General features: G+C 35.1%; 2 protein-coding genes across 3 annotated transcripts; one reads left to right on the forward strand and one right to left on the reverse strand.

Moving 5' to 3' along the window:
* Positions 1-1,241: 1,241 nt before the first annotated feature.
* On the forward strand, positions 1,242-6,586 carry LOC132174893 (dol-P-Man:Man(6)GlcNAc(2)-PP-Dol alpha-1,2-mannosyltransferase-like). Its single transcript, XM_059586630.1, has 10 exons — positions 1,242-1,267; positions 1,785-1,872; positions 1,991-2,150; positions 2,344-2,561; positions 2,730-3,025; positions 4,256-4,370; positions 4,446-4,584; positions 5,667-5,863; positions 5,960-6,049; positions 6,162-6,586. Exons 1-10 carry the CDS (start codon positions 1,257-1,259, stop codon positions 6,291-6,293), a joined length of 1,446 nt encoding a protein of 481 aa, XP_059442613.1. The 5' UTR covers positions 1,242-1,256; the 3' UTR covers positions 6,294-6,586.
* A 1,441-nt stretch (positions 6,587-8,027) lies between these two features.
* LOC132175818 (uncharacterized) lies at positions 8,028-14,751 on the reverse strand. Of its 2 annotated transcripts, XM_059587877.1 has the most exons (11): positions 14,344-14,751; positions 13,860-13,989; positions 12,485-12,708; positions 12,335-12,418; positions 12,043-12,152; positions 11,881-11,931; positions 11,636-11,779; positions 11,452-11,541; positions 10,824-10,930; positions 10,004-10,088; positions 8,028-8,267 (listed from the first exon to the last, which is right to left on the reverse strand). In XM_059587877.1, the coding sequence occupies exons 3-11, from the start codon at positions 12,594-12,596 to the stop codon at positions 8,169-8,171; spliced, it is 882 nt and encodes a 293-aa protein (XP_059443860.1). In that variant the 5' UTR covers positions 12,597-12,708; positions 13,860-13,989; positions 14,344-14,751; the 3' UTR covers positions 8,028-8,168. The 2 variants fall into 2 exon arrangements, with proteins under 2 accessions (XP_059443860.1, XP_059443861.1); XM_059587878.1 differs by lacking the exon at positions 13,860-13,989.
* Positions 14,752-18,195: the final 3,444 nt, after the last annotated feature.

An 18,195-nucleotide genomic window follows, 5' to 3' on the forward strand; every position in this document is an offset into this window, starting at 1 on the left:
CATGAGGGCTACTTTTTCCCACTTATAACATATTTAAAGTTTCCATTTTCTGCTTGTCCCAAATGTAGCAAAAAGTGGAACTAATGTTTTTGAATTGACATGTTTTGCACAATACATGAATACTTGTCGTGTCTTACTATACATGTATATGTTGTATGATACGTTACTGTTATATTCTTGTTTCAAAGGAACAAGAATTACTTGTGACCATCCTGTCATACGATGGATATCATGTATTGGCAAAGATAGTTCATAAGCTCACACCCATATTGGTCCAGTTAAGGACAGAAAAGTGATGCATCACTTAAGTGGCCTGCAGGCTATATTTGGATCCTGGCGTGCAAAGCAAATATTTATTTTGGTTGAGAATGTGAATATATAATACTATCATATTATATTTTAGAGAACACCCCCACTGATCACGCCACTTAAGTGGCCTGCTGGCTTTCAGCAACTAGAGCACGCTCGGCCAGCCCAGGATCACCACTCGGAAAACGCCTCTGCTTCTCTCTGCCAATCAAACACCCCCGCTGATCTCAGACCGAAACTCAAGATTTCGCTTCCACATAATAAAAATACCAAATGTCCCATCTCTCAAATCCAACTAGCACGTAGACAATCAAAATTCTGATGGTAGACCTCCACAACACTCCTCACGTGCTTCCCATGAGAGTGAGAGATAGATGAAGTATTAGACCAATATACTTTCTTCCCATAACTTAAATGAGTGTATATTAAGGGCTAAATTAAAATCGCGTAAAAACCTAGGGACTAAATTTGATTCTCCCCTAAATTTTAAGCTTATAATGTGTTATCCGAATTTGAGTCTCCGTGTGCCTCGGGGGGTGCATGCCTTGATGATTGTGTTGTATCTGTATGTGACAAATGGGGAGCTTTGAATAGAACAAGAGGGTATCCTCACTGAATATGATATAGGAAGCAGCGCTAAATAATTCTGATACATATTACAGTAATGTGAAATGTTTCTGATATCAACCTGTTGTGGCTTTCTTATGGGGGTGTTGCAGTGGCCTTAGTCAGCCTTGCTCATTTTAGGCCTCTTCATTGCCGGAAAATGGCAAGGCAAAGCTGGATATTCAGTCCTTAAAAGAAATGACGACCAAAGGCCCTCTTAAGCCTCGATCTAACCCACACAAGGCCAGATCGACCTCGTTTGAGCTCTGTTAAGCTGTACTTAGCATCCGTGCCTGGTTTCTGTGGCTAAGGAGTTACACTTTCAGACTCAGCTTGGTCACATGTGGACATGGTAGGTGGATTGGTGGTGTAGATGTTGAGGAATCTGAGGACGTCGGAGAAACAGAAGCTTTTATTAAATCAGTATATGTGCTCACATTGGAAAATAATGGTGGTGAGGCGCTTGCTGGTATGGATGGCAACAAGCTTGGCCAAGAGCCAAGTACCTATGAATCAAATGCATGGAGAGAATGAGTTTGAACTAAATAATGCAAATTTAGGTTCCAATATTACAACCAAACATATTTCACCGGAATAGTCTGTTCTATAACATAAGTTTCTAGTCCCGCTTATACTGATTGGTTTCCCTGCTCAACAAAATGGGTTGTCATGATGGTTAGGTAGTTGCATAGTTGGGGTGGGGTTAACTTTGATCTTAGATTTTAATCCTACATATCAAAAGAAGAATATGGAGACTTTGTTGAGTATTATTTCTTGAGCTTTTTTGAACTACTTTGAAAGATTTCTTGGTTTAATATGACTTTCCATTGATACATTAATTGTTCTTATAACTTATATGCCTCTTGCAGTTCCCAGTTTGCACTTCGGTCATACTTATACATTATTTTCCATGAATTAGTGGGTCGACCAGCTTCCTGGTTGTTTGTTGAGGAAAAAGTAAGATTTCTTCATACTTTTGGATTGTTATTCTTTTGTAATTATTGATGAATCATATTTCTGTAACTTCTTTTTCTTTTTTGGACTTTTGCTTAAACCAATAGCTTTCCTATTGCAGGTGAGAGTGTTCTATGCTGTAAGACTCTTTCTAGGTCTCCTCTCTGTTATCACAGAAACTGTTCTGGTAGTAGCCCTTTCCAGGAAGTATGGAAAACGTCTTGCCTGTTACACGCTTGCAATGCTATGCTTGACCAGCGGTTGTTTCTTTGCTAGCACAAGTGGGTGGGCCCTTTTCAATTTGTCTCTTTTGTTTCCTGAAATACTATTTGGTTTCTCTCTTTATCTGTCTGTATGGTGTTACTGGTAGTGCATTTTATTTTTTTCCATTTAGTCAAGTATTACTAATCTGGAGTTTCAGTTCCATTATCGTTGGATTTTTCTAATATCTGTTGTCTTGGCATTGTTCGCTAGGTTTCTTGCCAAGTTCATTCGCTATGTATGCCATCTCTCTTTCGTCCGGGTTATTTCTTCTTGGGAAACCTGCAATGTCTGTTGCAGTTGCAGCTGTTGGTGTAATCCTTGGCTGGCCATTCTCAATCTTGGCTTTTCTACCAGTCACATTCTACTCTTTAGCTAGAAGATTCAAACAAGCATTTTTAGCTGGGGCTGTCACCACTGTCTCTCTTCTTGTAAGTTAATCATTAAGTTTGATCTTGAGATACTACTTTGTTGGATCTTTTTACATGCCCGTACATTTTCCTGTACATTTTCCATCAGTACTTAATTGAGTTATAATATCTTATATTAAGTAATTTTTGCTCATACCCATTAAAATGTAAAATTTGGAATTCTTCCAGGCAGTCTCACTCCTTGTTGACTACTACTACTACAGAAGATGGACGTCATCTGTGTTGAATCTGTTGCTATATAATGTTGTAGGAGGAGGTGAAAGTCACTTGTATGGGACTGAAGGACCATTATATTATCTGAGGAATGGATTTAACAATTTCAACTTCTGTTTCGTTCTTGCTTTGCTTTTCCTGGGAATTTGGCCAATAGCAAGGAAGAAGTATGCCCCAGACCTGCTGATCATCGTCTCACCTGTATATATCTGGCTGGTATTTATGTCTTTGCAGCCGCACAAAGAAGAAAGGTTTGGCTAATTTACTGTTGTCTTAAACATCCTTGCAATTTTTCTGTAAGAATCAATCCTTTAAATTGTCTTTATGAAAGTAATGGTGTCGATTTGGATAATTCCCCCAAATTTCTTCCCCCCTCCCCCCCTTGTACTGTGACATTCTCCATCTGAATGCTCAAATTTTAGTTTTAAATTTTACTTATCAAAAAAAAAAATTTAGTTTTAAATTCGCTCTTTTTTTTTTTTTTTTTTGGGTGTATTTCTATCTAAAACTGCTAAGTTGACAAGAATTTGATATTCCTTAGATTTTTCTAAGCTCAATTAGCAAGCTTCATTGTAGTTCAACTATTCCGTTACTATTGAGAGAAAGCAATATCTTGCGTTGACAGAATAATCTGTACTTACATTCCAGTTAGAAATCCATAGCCTTTTTTTTTGGGTAACATGTGTATCCCATGTTTGTGTAACCACATATATAAAAATTCATGTTAGTGTCTAGCTTTTCAAGATTGTCATATCCCTAAGTTTGTGGAGAAGTTCTGGAGGTGGTGTCAATGGTTTTGAAATCCTGTACTTTAATGTTGTTAGGAGTTGCTATCATTAGCGTCATACAACATTTGTGATCAGCACAAATTCACTGAGTGCTTTGCTATTACATGATAAATAACTTATATAGCAATCTGTCTTGTATTTGGTATTCATATTCTCTACAACCTCAACTAGTGTGCTTATTGAATAAATGGAGGTTAAGAGGTGATTTTGTTGTGAAAGGATAGAAGAAATTGAATCAATGTAATGGTGGTCATTAATGGAACTGTCGGCCCATTAAGATTAGTTTACATATAGAGTGACAGTCCATTTATGAGACACAAGTCCATGCCAATAGATTTTTCTTCTCTGATTTGAAAACTTCTTACAGAAAATGTATATTCTGATTTTCTATGAATTATTGTAATCATCAACTTTGGAGTTGTGGCACTTGGAAAGACATTTTATATTGACCCTTTATTTATTAGATTGGATAGTGCCAATGCCCTTTGGGCACCTATGGGAATAGGGTTGTGGGTGACTTTGGGGCTTTGAGTCCCCTTGGGTGCGCCTAATGGGGGTAGATGGCATGAAACCATTGCTCCATTGAAGTCCTGTAGCTAGCATATAACCAGTTTCCATCTAGCCTCCAGTATAATATTAAAAGAGTGCAGGTGAGATTAAATTGATGATAATCATTTCTAACTACAATTGCAGGTTCCTTTATCCAATTTATCCACTTGTTTGTGTTGCTGCTTCAGCTGTCATTGAGAGCTTCCCTGATCTTTTTCAAGATAAATATAATCCCAACGATAAATCCCTGATGGTTATGGTAAGTGTATCTAAAGTTCCTATGCGATTCCTGATCTATATTAATGAGAACTCATGATCAACTTCTTTTACGCAGATATCCAAATTCCTTAGACCTGTGGTTCTTAGCCTCATATTGTGCGTCTCCCATGCTCGCACTTTTTCATTGATTAATGGTTATTCTGCTCCTATGGAGATTTACAAGCTTTTAGAGCACCATGATGATGCAGGAACAGGTGAGAGCCTACAAATTGCTTTTAGATATATGTAACACCATTTCTTGGTCAGAAAAAAAAATAAATAAAGAAAAATGCAACACCATTTTCTCTTGGTGATAGAATGATCATGGAATTTACTCTATAACCCCCTTTAAGTTATTGAAAGAAGAGTTTGCAGGTTATTTTTGTCCATGTAATCATGGAAGCGGTCAACCTCACAACACACACACACTTCTTGAGATGAAAAGAGCATCATTGTGAGAAGAGTTTTGATGTGCCTTTTGATGCTCTTTTTGGAAGTCTGAAATGTTAGGTAGCATTATTCTGTGGCTTCCTTTGGTGTTTGGAATAAAAATGAACGATAGAAGTAGTGCAGTAAATGACATTGTATTTAGGGCATGAGAATGAATGTTGGAACAAGTTTAAGCTTCTTGAAAATGCAAAGTGGCTTCCTTTTAAATTTTTGGGATGACATTTTAGAGATGGGCTCGCCTGAAAGATCTAATGCACTTTGAACAATAATAGAGCTTACATTACAGTAATAATGTGCAGCTAGAGTTAGGAACATACACTTCTTCTTAATGATCTTTTGATTGAGACTATATAGTATACACTCCTTTTGTTTTCAAACTTGTGTTTCTAGCCTTTTGCAATTTACTCCCAAAGGCTCTAAATTCACGCTTTTCTGGAGTATGAAATTAGGGGAAAAAAAGCCAATTTTAAGAGCTCATCACTTCCAAAGAGCTTTTATTTAATGTTAAATCACAATATATTTCAAAAGCTTAAGTTGATAGGAAATAGTAAATCTAATCATTTAGTTAATACTTTAACACTTTTCCTTACTTGTGAGCTCAAACTCTCCTTCAACTAGTGAGAACCCAATGCTTGGAATATTTAACTGAAAATAGGTGATAAACTCTAGAATCAGGGTTCGAGATTATGACTTGTGATATAATACTATGTTAAATTATGACTTATCCTAAAAGTTTAAGGTGATAGAAAGAGTGAATTTAATAATTTAATTAATACTTTTAACATTTAGTATTAGAAGGAGATACATCCATCCAAATTTTTTGAGTTTTGGATCCTATACATTGCAGGTTCTGTACTATGTGTTGGAAGTGAATGGCACCGGTTTCCATCATCATTTTTGGTTCCTGATTATGTCGGAGAAGTACGTTGGATTGACGATGGATTTCGAGGTCTTCTACCATTCCCGTTTAATTCTACCCTCGGAGGGACTGCAGCTGCGCCACCTTATTTTAACAAAAAGAACAGGGCAGCGGATGGACAATATGTAATTAATCCCTCCTAGAAGATCAGTTGATATGTCTTAACCTGTTCTGTTTTTCCTTTACATTTTTTAATTGATGATCCACCATTGATCTTACAGCTTCAGGATCTTCAGGCTTGTACTTTCCTTGTTGAGCTGCAGCTTAATCGACCTTCCCCAACACGTGGGAGTGACTCGTCAACATGGGAGGTAAAAGTCGGTCCTCTTCATCTTTTCACCTTTCCTTCTGTGATTGTGCTAACCTCCTTTTATTATTATTTTTTTTAATTTTTAATTTATTTATTTATTTAATGTTCTTCAGGTAATTGCAGCACTGCCTTACCTGGACAGGGAGCTCTCTCCTCCCACGTACCGGTCGTTTTTCATCCCGTACCTTTGGCAGGAGAAGAATGTATTTGGCATGTACAAGCTGCTTAAAAGAATACCAAAATGATTTGCGAGCTAAATTCTAGAAACTCTTGATGACCATAACTTTTTAACTGTTTGTTCTAACCTGGACCCAGTGCCCATCAAAGAAGAAAAACCCGAAAAGCATCGACACCTGTTTTGAAAATGAGATTGTAATTTGTAGCTGTTCTAACTTGTAGGGTTTACCTGATAATATATTGAAAGTTGATTTGAGTAGGCATTTGGGAATGAGATCGTAGCTGTTCTAACAAGTAGTGTTTACCTGCTTCTATATTAAATTGAATTAAGCAGGCATTTGATATATTCTTGTTTTCTACAGATTATGTATTATTATTTTTGGGGTTTCACCGGTTAGCTCTTGGGGTATTGCTGAAAATATTTTGCATAGTTGCTTTGGGTACCGGGTGGTTCTTTTGTAGTGGGTGTAATCTCTGTTTTCCTGTGCTTGTTGTTGGCCGTATTTGGCTGGTTATTGTTGGCAAGCCTAGGAAAACCGTCAACTCAAGCCATGATGTTCCAAGCTACAATTGGATAGGCTATAAAATTTTGTTCCTTATTTCAAGTATTCTATTGGTATTTGTCCCTATTCAATAAGAATGATTTTTCCGAAAGAATGATTTAATTATAGAGAGAATATTTTCAGAATTTGAAAAAGGACAAAAAAGTCCTAATTATTTTCTAAAAAGGGCAAAAAAACAAGTAAATTATACCCAAAAAGTAGACTCAATACTCAAAATATGCCTAAAATGCTTACCGGTGCAAATAACTGGCGGTTATTATATGACCTGGTAACTGATAGTCGATTATTAGTTTCAATTTTCTAATTTGACCAATCGGCTACCTCAGTTGCGGTTAACAGTTTTAACCAATAATTGCTAACTACAATTGAGTTTTAACCCTTTTGATATATATATATAGGGGTGTGCATGGGTCGGTTCGGAGCGGGTTTTGGCCTTTTCAACTATTCGACCCGAGCCAATCGGGTTTGGAAAACCCTACTTGCTACTCGGATTCAAGTCACCAAATCTACCAGGTTTTGGGTAGGGCGGGGCGGGTTAGGTGTTATGCGCATGGCTCTTCTCAGAATTGAGGCTTTACTCATAAGCTTTCTTCTACTCCTTCCCACCCCCATCACAGCTTTATCTCAATTCATTCTCAATTGATTGCTTTAAGATTGGCAGGCTTGAAGAAGGGTTTTGTCGGTCAGGTGTTTTATTTTTTTATTGTTTGTTGTATTTGAAGTTAAACAGGTCAAACAAATAGTGTCAAGTTACCCGATAATTTATCGTCATGTTCGGGTTTTAAATTTTCACCCGTTTATCTAAACAAATCATGTATAGGATAAGGCTAACCAAGTGGTAGGCAACTAGGTCGTGTCGGGTTACCAAGTAATTTTCCATATATTGTTCGAGTTAAGGTTAATTGGGTAGCGGGTCAATTGGGTTGTATTCGGGTTGGCCTGACAACCCATTTTGCCACCCCTTTATCAGGATAAAACCTCGATTGCCAAATTGATAAAAGACCAAATGGTCATCCAATATTTTTAACGATGATCCACGTAAACTCCTATAAGAACATAACACTTATCATATTTGCTTCATTAATATTACTTCATAAATTAAAAATCATTATTTATTTTTTTTTGAAAAAACGAAATATCTCGAAGCCAACTTTGAACATTTGGGATTGTTTAAAAAAGGAAATATGAGGGTTGCTCGACGAGGCTAACTCCATTCTCTTTCCGTTGATTTAATGAGAATAGTAAAAAGAGTATATGATTTAATGAGAATATGAGGGTTGCTACTAAGACATCTGTTCTTAGAATACATAATTCTCACATTTTTAATAAGATTAACAAATGATCCGCATCTTATCTTCCAAAATTCTTTTTGAGGTGGCATCAATCTCCAAGAAACTTCCTTTTCTTGGCAGTGTTCATGAATGGTCTTATGACCCATTCAGTCTGAGCTTCATCCTGATCCAGTGTTCCTAATTTTATCTGAAACAGCGACATAGGGAAACCAAATACCAGTCAAATACACAAAAATACGTAGAACGAGATGCGTCTACCATGTAAAGACTCTTTTTAACCAGGTCAAGCCAACAATGGCAAGAGTAATAATCCAAGTATCTCAAGTGAGACCAAGAAATTATGAATTTAAGGTTTTACGTATAGTACCAGTAGATGCTGAGGAGTTATAAAGTCTAATAACCAGCTTTACATCAGTGAAAAGGTACCAATGGAAACCAATCAAAGTAGATCAAAAGCATTAACAACTAAATTAACAGCATAGCAACCACCGGCCACGTTTATCCACCTTATCAGTGAGGTCATAAGTTTTACATGTTTGTAAATAATTAAAATTATGGAGTTAATACTTGACATAAGTCATTGGAGACCAATTCTTATGTATTTCCTCTTTGGTTCAGTTGCTTAGTTAGTTGTTTATTTTGCCAAGACCACTACAGAAGTCTTAAAACATGTTTTCAAATGATCCATCCAAAATCAGAGTCCAATTTTTGTAATTTTTCAAATTAATCGAGATAAACACTAGAGTCTAACTACTGTTAAAGTTACACAAGTGAAAACTTTATGATTCATACCCACTCAATATAGTGTGGGCTAATGCCTTGCACGAAAATGTTCAGGTCATTACTGAGCCCAATGCCCTAAAAGATTGATGCCTTTTGCTAATAAATTAGTAAAAATTCGAGGTGCTACTGCAACATAATAACAAGAGGGTTTGTGTAGAAGCAGAACAGGGAGACAATTATTTTTCCCTGAGCAAATATGGGGGGATCCTTCCCACTATTGAGAAGAAGATCAATTATTTGGACACATCAAGTGATTACCAATCAACAAACAAATGCTGTCAAACCAAATTTAAGGATAGCTAATGGCCCCAAAGAAACATGGAGATAAGAAAAAGTTTGGATAAATGGCACGAACAGGAATAGGAGAGAATAGAAAGAGATGATGCTGCCAAGATGCCAGGTTTGTGATGGCAATTTTTTTTTTTTTTTTTTTTTGATAAGTGACACAGGTTCTAGATTTCAAGTGATGGCCAGTATCTGAACAATTGAGCCACATAATTCTATAATCAAATATAATAACTAATTCTGATATAAAATGAGAAAATGAGAGTAATCATTTAAATACTGATATCAAGGAAGGAGAAAAAACAGATTAAAGTTGGATTTCCAAACCAACAGAGAAAGATGATAGCCATCTCAGTTTGCTTTTTCTGTATACTAGTACACAAGGTCTAAAAGCCAACAAGGATGAAAAGGAAGATTCATGGCAAAAAAGGATATTTGTACATGTGCAAAATGCAACATTAGCTAGGTACATAATATGAAAGAAATGCCTGTAATCATGGTTCTCAAGATGTTCTTAAATGAAAAATAAAGAAATGACTTCTCTGCATACTACCAAGACCACGACCCACCATTAGGGGTAATGGCCAATGGCCACCCGAAGAACATGCATATCTCACCATAGGTGTACTTGGATATTGAGCTGGGATGTAACAAAGGAATAAACTAATGTCTCTTACCATCATGCAAGACAAGATGGGACCCAAGAGTAGACGCCATATGAAAGCGTAATAACCACAAGCACCGATATAAATAAGGTGTAGTAAAATAATTACTACATAACTAGAAGAGCATAACTCTTAACGACCAAAAAAATCAAGCTTCATTGAAAAGCAAACTAACTAGCAAACGAAATACCTGATAAGGTCGCATTTCAAAGCGAGGACCAACTTCTTTAAGCTCAATTGATTTAGGACCTCCATGTTTCTCATACACATGATGCCTGTAAGTTTACAAGTTGTTAATGGAGTTCAAAAAGACAAACATTTATTCTGTTCAGAACAAAGTAGATCTTGTATGAAAAAAAAAAAAATCAATTACACATCAGAATAATAAATTCTAGATGCAACCACTTACAAACGACAAAGCCAAAATATGAGATTAGAACACGTGTACAATAATTTTAAATGAGAAATTATGGTAGCTACATGCATGATAGAAAAAAAATCATAAAAGCAGTAGCATAAGTAAAAGAGATGCCACTCAGAACAACTTGAGCAGCAACATTTAATTTGAGTCAGTCACCATGCAGAAAGTTAATGGTCCATTTTTAAACCTTGCACCCAAAAATGTTGGATTACTTCATTACAAGGCATCCTATGAAAGACCTAAAAGGGGCTGAATTCAAAATCTGTAAACGCAATACCAAAAACTGTTCAATAAACCTTCTAAAACCTCTGATAGCTATTTATGAACTCAAAGGCTCAAAATGATAGCATATTAAGCTAATCAAAAAGATACTGAATGCAATCTGATGGTAAGATTGTCAAAGGATCAATCTAATCAAAAGTTGCTGAATGTAAGTGTAACTTGAACCTATCCTATCCACATCTATTAGAGATCTACATTGGTAAAGATATTATATGTCCAAGCCAACATCATCCTTGACAACAGAAGTTTCACAAATTAAAGGATAGCCAATCAAAGCATCTTCCAAAGAATCAAAAAATTAACCAACCTGAATGAAATATAGTCAGACTCATTGGCAAAAGTAATAATGCGTTTAGTATCTGGCTTTGGCACAGGAAAAAGATGCCGCAAAATGTTTGCTGTCCTCTCCCCCAGCTATCAACAATAAAAATTCCAAATCAAATAAATAGTGGACGTCAAAGCAGAATATACTCTACATCCCATAGGAGTTGATAAGCAAAAACAAGATAAAAATTGCAACTGCCTAAATATATACATATAACACAAATCACATCCTCATCAAATCTTGTAGCTACGCTAGCTAATCCATAAAGATAGTGAAACCAGCACCCACCCAAATAAAGGAACCTACTGTTTTTCCAGCAGTAAAATCCTTCAACTATGAACTTAGCTCAATACTAAAATAACTACTGAAAAATCATTAAAAATGCTGATATTACATATATGGGGACATGTTAAAAAAAAAAAGCTACAGACAGCCTTCAATATATTTACTACATTTATTAGATATGCAGTTCTCTAAGCACCACCAATAGTGGCAAGAACAGCAGAACGTCAACATGCAAACTTTGATTGGATTTTTGTCTACCTAGCTTTCTCATAATATATTGATGAAAACCAACCAAGCAAAAAAATTCTAACCAAGATATGGATACCTTTGTTGAAAACTTGTTAAGTATCAAGTGTGGGTAAGCCTCAGACATTTTTCCAATGCCTTTCCTGTCTTTAAGGTCGTGTCTGGTAACCTACAGGCAAAAACGGATTTATTAGCATATTGATGCAAAGGCAACTGGGACAAAACAAAAGTCCAGAATATACTAGTATGACCAAACTACTTACCACATTGAGTAATCCAAAATATGCAGTTGGACCAAAAGGTAGATGGCTTATAGTCATACCATCTGGCACACCACGATGTTCATGAACTAAGATGACATCTGTAAAATCATTTGCACGGCATGTTTCAATAATCTCTTTAATAACCTGCAAAGAATAAAATATTCAAAATATGCTTGACAACGGAAAAATGATCACCACGATGTTCATGAACTAAATGCGTGGAGAAAAAAAATCCATTCACCAACCTGGCCACCACGATTCATTCGCTGTGCATTAGGAAAGACAACCTTCAATTCCTGAATGAACATGCCAAAGAATTGCAATCAATGAACAAAACTCAACTGCTTGCAGAATGCCAATGGAGTAAACAAAAGTGTATAGCCATCATATATGAATTGAGAACCAACCTTCACAAACTGTGTAAGTGGACCACTTGGATTACGAGACGTAGTTATCAAAATTTTTGGATCCCTTTCTGATGCATTTGCGTATTCATCATCAATGTGCGTCTTCGGGACTAGAATTTAAGCACAATTTCCATACATAGTAAAATGCGAAAATTAGTAGGTGCCAGCAGGGGAGAAAAAAAAACATAAAATAAATTAAAATTTTAATAACCTGAAACCCCATTTACAATGTAAACCAGTTAAAGCAGATAAAGCTGGTATACATATTAAAAAAATAAAAATTAAAGCATACCAGCTGTGTTTTCATCCTCAAGCTCGATTTGGTGCCGAAGCTCTGCCTCCTCGTTCCGTAGCTCCGTGGGAATCGGCTTTCCCTCTGTGAAATCCCCATTAGCACAAGGAATTAAAAAAAAAAAAAAGTTTGTGGAAAAAAGATACAAACCTTGTAGAGCTTCTTTGATCTTTCGCTTTTTCTCATAGAGCAAGCGTTCTTTGCCTTCCAAGCTCTTCCTGTACAAATACTCTCTCCTCAACCGTATGTTTCTTCGCAACATCTTTGCCAAACCCAACCACAATAGACGTGCAAAGATTAGGGTTTTGCAGAGAGAGGTGGCTTAGGGTTTTGGGCGTGAGTTTATGCGACGTCGTGCCGTGCGTAACTCGGGGCTGTTCAAAACGAATTTCAGCTTGCGAACTCAACACAACAATGGAACAAAAAAATAAACAAAGGGAGAAAAGGATTAATGTTTCAAAAGGTGGCCCATCTCCTTTTGATGGGCAAATTTTGGTTTGCCCAATAAGGCCTATAAAGATGAATAACTAAAACGTAGCACAAACCGGGCCATAATTCACGTAAGAGTAATGCTATATATCACTCTTCGTTTTTCTCTCATCTCACCAAAATTTATGTAACGTAATTTTTATAACATTTGGTGCATAAAAATTAATTAATTTTTTTTGGAAAACCACGGCATACTATTCATAGGAATAATTATTCCCTAACGAAAATGAATATCTATTTCTCTAAAATATGAGAAGAATAAAATTATTTTTCAAAAAAATTGTTTTTGTTTTTCGCAAACATTACTTTATATATATATATATATATATATATATATATATATATATAATTCACAACTCTATGGGTGGCCAGCCACCCCAATTACACCCGGCCATCTAGTTAGCGTGGCGCTAACATTGATTTGGAACCATTTAAAGCCATTTCAGGCTGCTTCTTTTCTCTCTCTTTTTTTTCCCTAATAGAAAAAGGAAAACAAGATTACTGGGGAGGATCTTTCCCATTCCTGATCTGAATGGAAGAGAGAATAGGGGACCCCGTGAGAATGCTTCCAAAGAGAAGATGGGAAGCGGCCCATTTAGCTAAAGAATGTGCATGAAAATTGACACATTTAGACACTTTCAAATAATTCCAACTTTAAAAAGAAGAGAGAACTAAGTTGATATCAAAAGCCTGATGCCCAATTATTATTACGAGCATGAAACCTGTGCAATGCACAGGTTTGTTTTTAAAAATGACAGGAATGTGGATGCATAAATGACGAGAAGAACAAAAAAAAAAAAAAAAAAAAAAAAGGAATGTCAAAGTAAGTCAGGGAACAAATTTAGCACTGGGAGTACAGCCAGAACATAATCATAAAAAATAAATAGAACCAGATACCAAAATTCTATTCAAAAAAAAAAAAAAAAAAAAAAAAATTAAAGAAACCGAAAGTTGGAAATGATTATAGAAACTCAAATAAAGATTAAAAATATAAGATTTCTGAATTTCTAAATAATCATAATGAAAAGTTTCTTACCAATAGAACTCTCCCAAAACCGCTTATTCCAGCAGAGACATAAAATAAATTTTTGGTGAAAGCAAATTGGGAACTGTAAGGATATTCCCAAAACCGCTTTTGTCGGTGTGATTTCACTTTCAGTTTTTTTCTACAACATGATTAAAGAAAAAGAAATTAATATTACCTTTATCAATCAAAGCAACATAGAAGAAAAATAACCGCTCGAGAAATCAATTCATATTCTTTCCTACGTATACAAGCCTCAGGATCAAATAAGAAAATTAAAATAATCAACATCCAACTCAATCACCTCTTAATACCAATTTAGATATTAATTATATCAACAAAAACACATTCGCTTTGATAGCCTAATTCATCTGCGTGCTCTGTCAACCAAACTTCATTGACAAACACCATTAATAACTCCCAAGAGTTGTTCCACAACATCACGTAACTCTGACGCAAGAAATATAACAGATAGAGAGATAAAATCTGTGCGTACCTGTGCGTTTCGTCGTCAGTGGGGGAGAGGGAAGATGGATTTTGACAGTGGGTTGGGGTTTTGAAATTTGGGGATTTTGACGGTGGGTAGCTCTTCCCCGGAGATGTGGGTGGCTCGTCGTCAGCGGTGCGGCGTTCGTGGTCTCCGGTGGCCGGCCGTCGGTGAGGGGAGAGGAAAGAGGAAAGAGGAAAGAGAGATTTGTCCGAAACTGGAAGACAGTGTTTTAACCTGGGAAGAGAGAGAGTCACAACTCACGCGTGTTGTCTAACCTAAAAAGTTTCAATTTTTAACCTGAGAATTGAGAGTTTGAGAGAGGAAGGGAGGAAGATGACTTGCAGAGACGACGTCGGCGTGCGTGAGAGACAGGACGAGAGTGAGTGAGGTTTAGGGTTAGGTGAAACCTTAAACTTGAAAGTGATACCATTTCAAAGCTACTAGTTTTTTAGTAAGAAATAAAACAATTTTACAAAATTGTTAAATTTTTAATGTGTAAAACGAGTTTAAAAATTGGTTTAAAAACTGACAAGAAATTAAGAGAAAATGGTTTAAAAAATGGTTTAAGTTTTGACTAAGAACTTCGAAAAATTGTTCAAAATGGTTGAAACTATAATAAAAAAAATTGTATTATATATGTATAATTATAATTTTGAACATGTATACTTATGACTCATGTCATATTATATATGTATAATTTGTTATTATATAATCATATGATTTAATCATCAATTGATCATGTAATATAATCATATAAATTATAATGATAATACATTAATATTTCAATTGTGGTTATAAGTAACACATTGTTTAATCTAATGTCAATTACTTAATTTGATATTATACGAATCACATTATCATTGTACATGAATAATATGATTAAGAATAATATGATTAAGTATTGATCTTATATATATATATATATATGTGATCTTATATATATATATATATATATATATATATATATATATAATTATAATTTATAATTTATAATATACATTAACATTGTAACGAAGTCTCTAGTACTTAATTGTTGTATTAATATGAATTTGTATGCTTATGACTTATGTTATATTATATCATCTTATGCTATCAATTCCAAATTTCCAACTACAACGTCAATACTTAAATTGTGACTATAGGATATTACATGCATTGTTAATTTGTAATTGTCAATTTTAAATTTATAATCCTAATCATTTCATTTGGGATTAATTCAAATCACATTGTCATGAAATATGATATGAATTATATCAATCGATTTGATTATATTAATAATATGATTAAATATCATGATTTTCATTAAATCATATGATTAATAATTTAAATTGTCTATTCAAGTTTCAACTATCATTAATAATAGTTGAAAGAGGGAGCAAGACCCTCCCGCTACTCCCCTCTTCTTTCCTTCCCCTCCTTTTTGTTTTTTTTTTTTGGTTTTTTTCGACTAGTTTAGTTGCTCCAGCCATCTCTTTACTTATGATGCACTGCATCCGTCAGCCATCCACTATGTTGCGCCGCTCTTCGCTTCCCTAGAATCGGTTGGGCATTAGATCTAGTTTTTCAAATCTAGATTTAGTCTCCTCAACTGGTTTATCTCAGCCACGCGCTAGCCCAACTGTGCTCCCCAACTCCTCAACTACCCATCAGTGCAAATGGCTCCATCTTGTCCACCACTTTCTGATCAGTGCGCTTCGCCTCCCTCGCCCCGACTGTTGTAGCTGGTAGCTAGTCTTTTTATTGTGTTTTTGTTGTTTTTTTTTTTAATAAGGTTTTTATCCAAGCCTTTGGGTCAAGGAATAGTAGTTTTGGTGTGAGATTTTACTCTCATGGTCGAGAAAATAAAAGTTGGAAATATGAGCTATCTATGTATTAAATTCAGTCTACCTAGAGTAGATCTGTTCCATAACTATAAGTCTGGACTTGGTTTAACGAATGTTGAAGTCATAGATATGATTTGATTGTAAGATATTTATATTTGTCTCTATGACGTTTGTAACCTCATTGTTTTAGCTATGATTTATCAGAGCTTTATGCTCCTTGATGTAAGAGCTTTGTGCTCTTGATTTTTTTTTCAATTAATGAATATGAAAGATTTTCCTAAAAAAAAAAAAAAAAATTCAATTATCATTAATTGTTAGGTCATTTAAGATACTCAATGACTAGATCATTTAAGATATAACCATGGAGAATAACTTATATAGGGAGGTTGCACAAAATGTGAGTTTTGTACAATCAATCAGAAGATGACACTTAACCTAAATCTATCAAACTTAAATTTTTCAAAAAAAGCCTAACTACACCAGATTATAAATAAAAATAAAAATAAAACAAAATTGAAGGGAGGGCTAGCCCACTTGGGGTGGCCGAGTAGCCACCCCCATGGCCTGGGTGGCTCGCCGGCCACCCCATAGGCCATGGGGTGGCGGCCAGCCATCGCGCGGCCACCCCCATGGCCTAGGGGTGGCGGCCGGCCACCCCTTCAATTCTTTTTTTTTTTTTTAAATTAAAAAAAATTAATTTTTTATTTTATTAGAATGTAATCTAGTGTTGTTGAGTTTTTGTTTTTGTTTTAAGTATAAGTCTAATGAAATTAGCTAATGTGTCAGCTTCTTATTGGTGGCACAAAATGTGACTTTTGTGCAACCTCCCTATATAAGTTATTTTCATAATGATATGATTAACTTTTATAATTCAATTATATATTACATGGATACTTATAATCATAGATATAATTACATATAGTATACCAATTAATTATTGTTACTTAATTTTTTTGAGAAATACTTAATAATTAATATACATTGACTTTTGTTAATTTGTTACTTAATAAATAATAAGTAATATACTATATAAGTTATTTTTATTAAATTAATATACATACATATATTTATTAATTAATATGTATATATAATAAAAATATACAAGTTGCGTTAATAAGGGAGCCAAGTTTTATACGGATATGCATCGTTTAATAATCACTACAAAAAACTTAATTTTTAGTGACTACCCAATGATGTTTTAAGGTCCAAAAATGGTGTATCGCTACTGAAACTTTAGTAACGTGCCTAAAATTAACATGTCACTAAAGTAGTGATGTGTCAATTGTAGCACATCACTAAAAAAGGGTGAGTCACCACTTTGGTGCTGTGTCAGTTTTCTACATGTCACTAAAATTCAAAAAATTATTAAAAAAAAATATAATTTTTTTTACTGAATTTTTTTATATATTATTATAAAAACCACTGTTATATTACAACCTTTTCCTCCCATTTTCTCAGCAACCATTCTCAGAAGACTTCATTTAAACCCAAAACCCAAGTATCAGAATCCGCAGAAGCAGCTGAAATGCTCAAAAGCCACGCCCTTTGGGTTGTCTTCCTCTGCCAAAAATAGAAACCCCATATAAAAATCCAATCTTTAAAGCAAAAGAAAAGAATACCAAAAAAGAAGAGTCACGTTCAACACATACAACAACAAAAAATAAAATAAAATCTATGCTCAAAAGAACATAGCAGAGACTATGGGAATTTGAAGCTTTTACCTTGAATTACGTTGGGTATGGCTGCATTGAGTTTGACCAAAACGTTGCCAGAGGAAGGTAGCTTGCGGGTGGTGAGATCACTGAGATGGCTGCAGTTTTTAACTTGTGTGGTTGCCCAAACGATGGAGAAAGTAGCTTCACTTTCAGTTTCTTTCTTTCTTTCTTTCTTTTCTGAGCAGTTTCAGTTTCAGTTAAAAGAATGGAAAAGTTAGACACACTGCACAAAACAGGGGAGTCTTGGCGTGAGAGGTTAAACCTCAAATTGATGATCATCAAACGAAAACCCAAACCCCAGCATGACAAAAAAAAAAAAA

Source organism: Corylus avellana, chromosome ca3 (genome assembly GCF_901000735.1).
Source record: "Corylus avellana chromosome ca3, CavTom2PMs-1.0".
NCBI classification, from domain to species: Eukaryota; Viridiplantae; Streptophyta; class Magnoliopsida; order Fagales; family Betulaceae; genus Corylus; species Corylus avellana.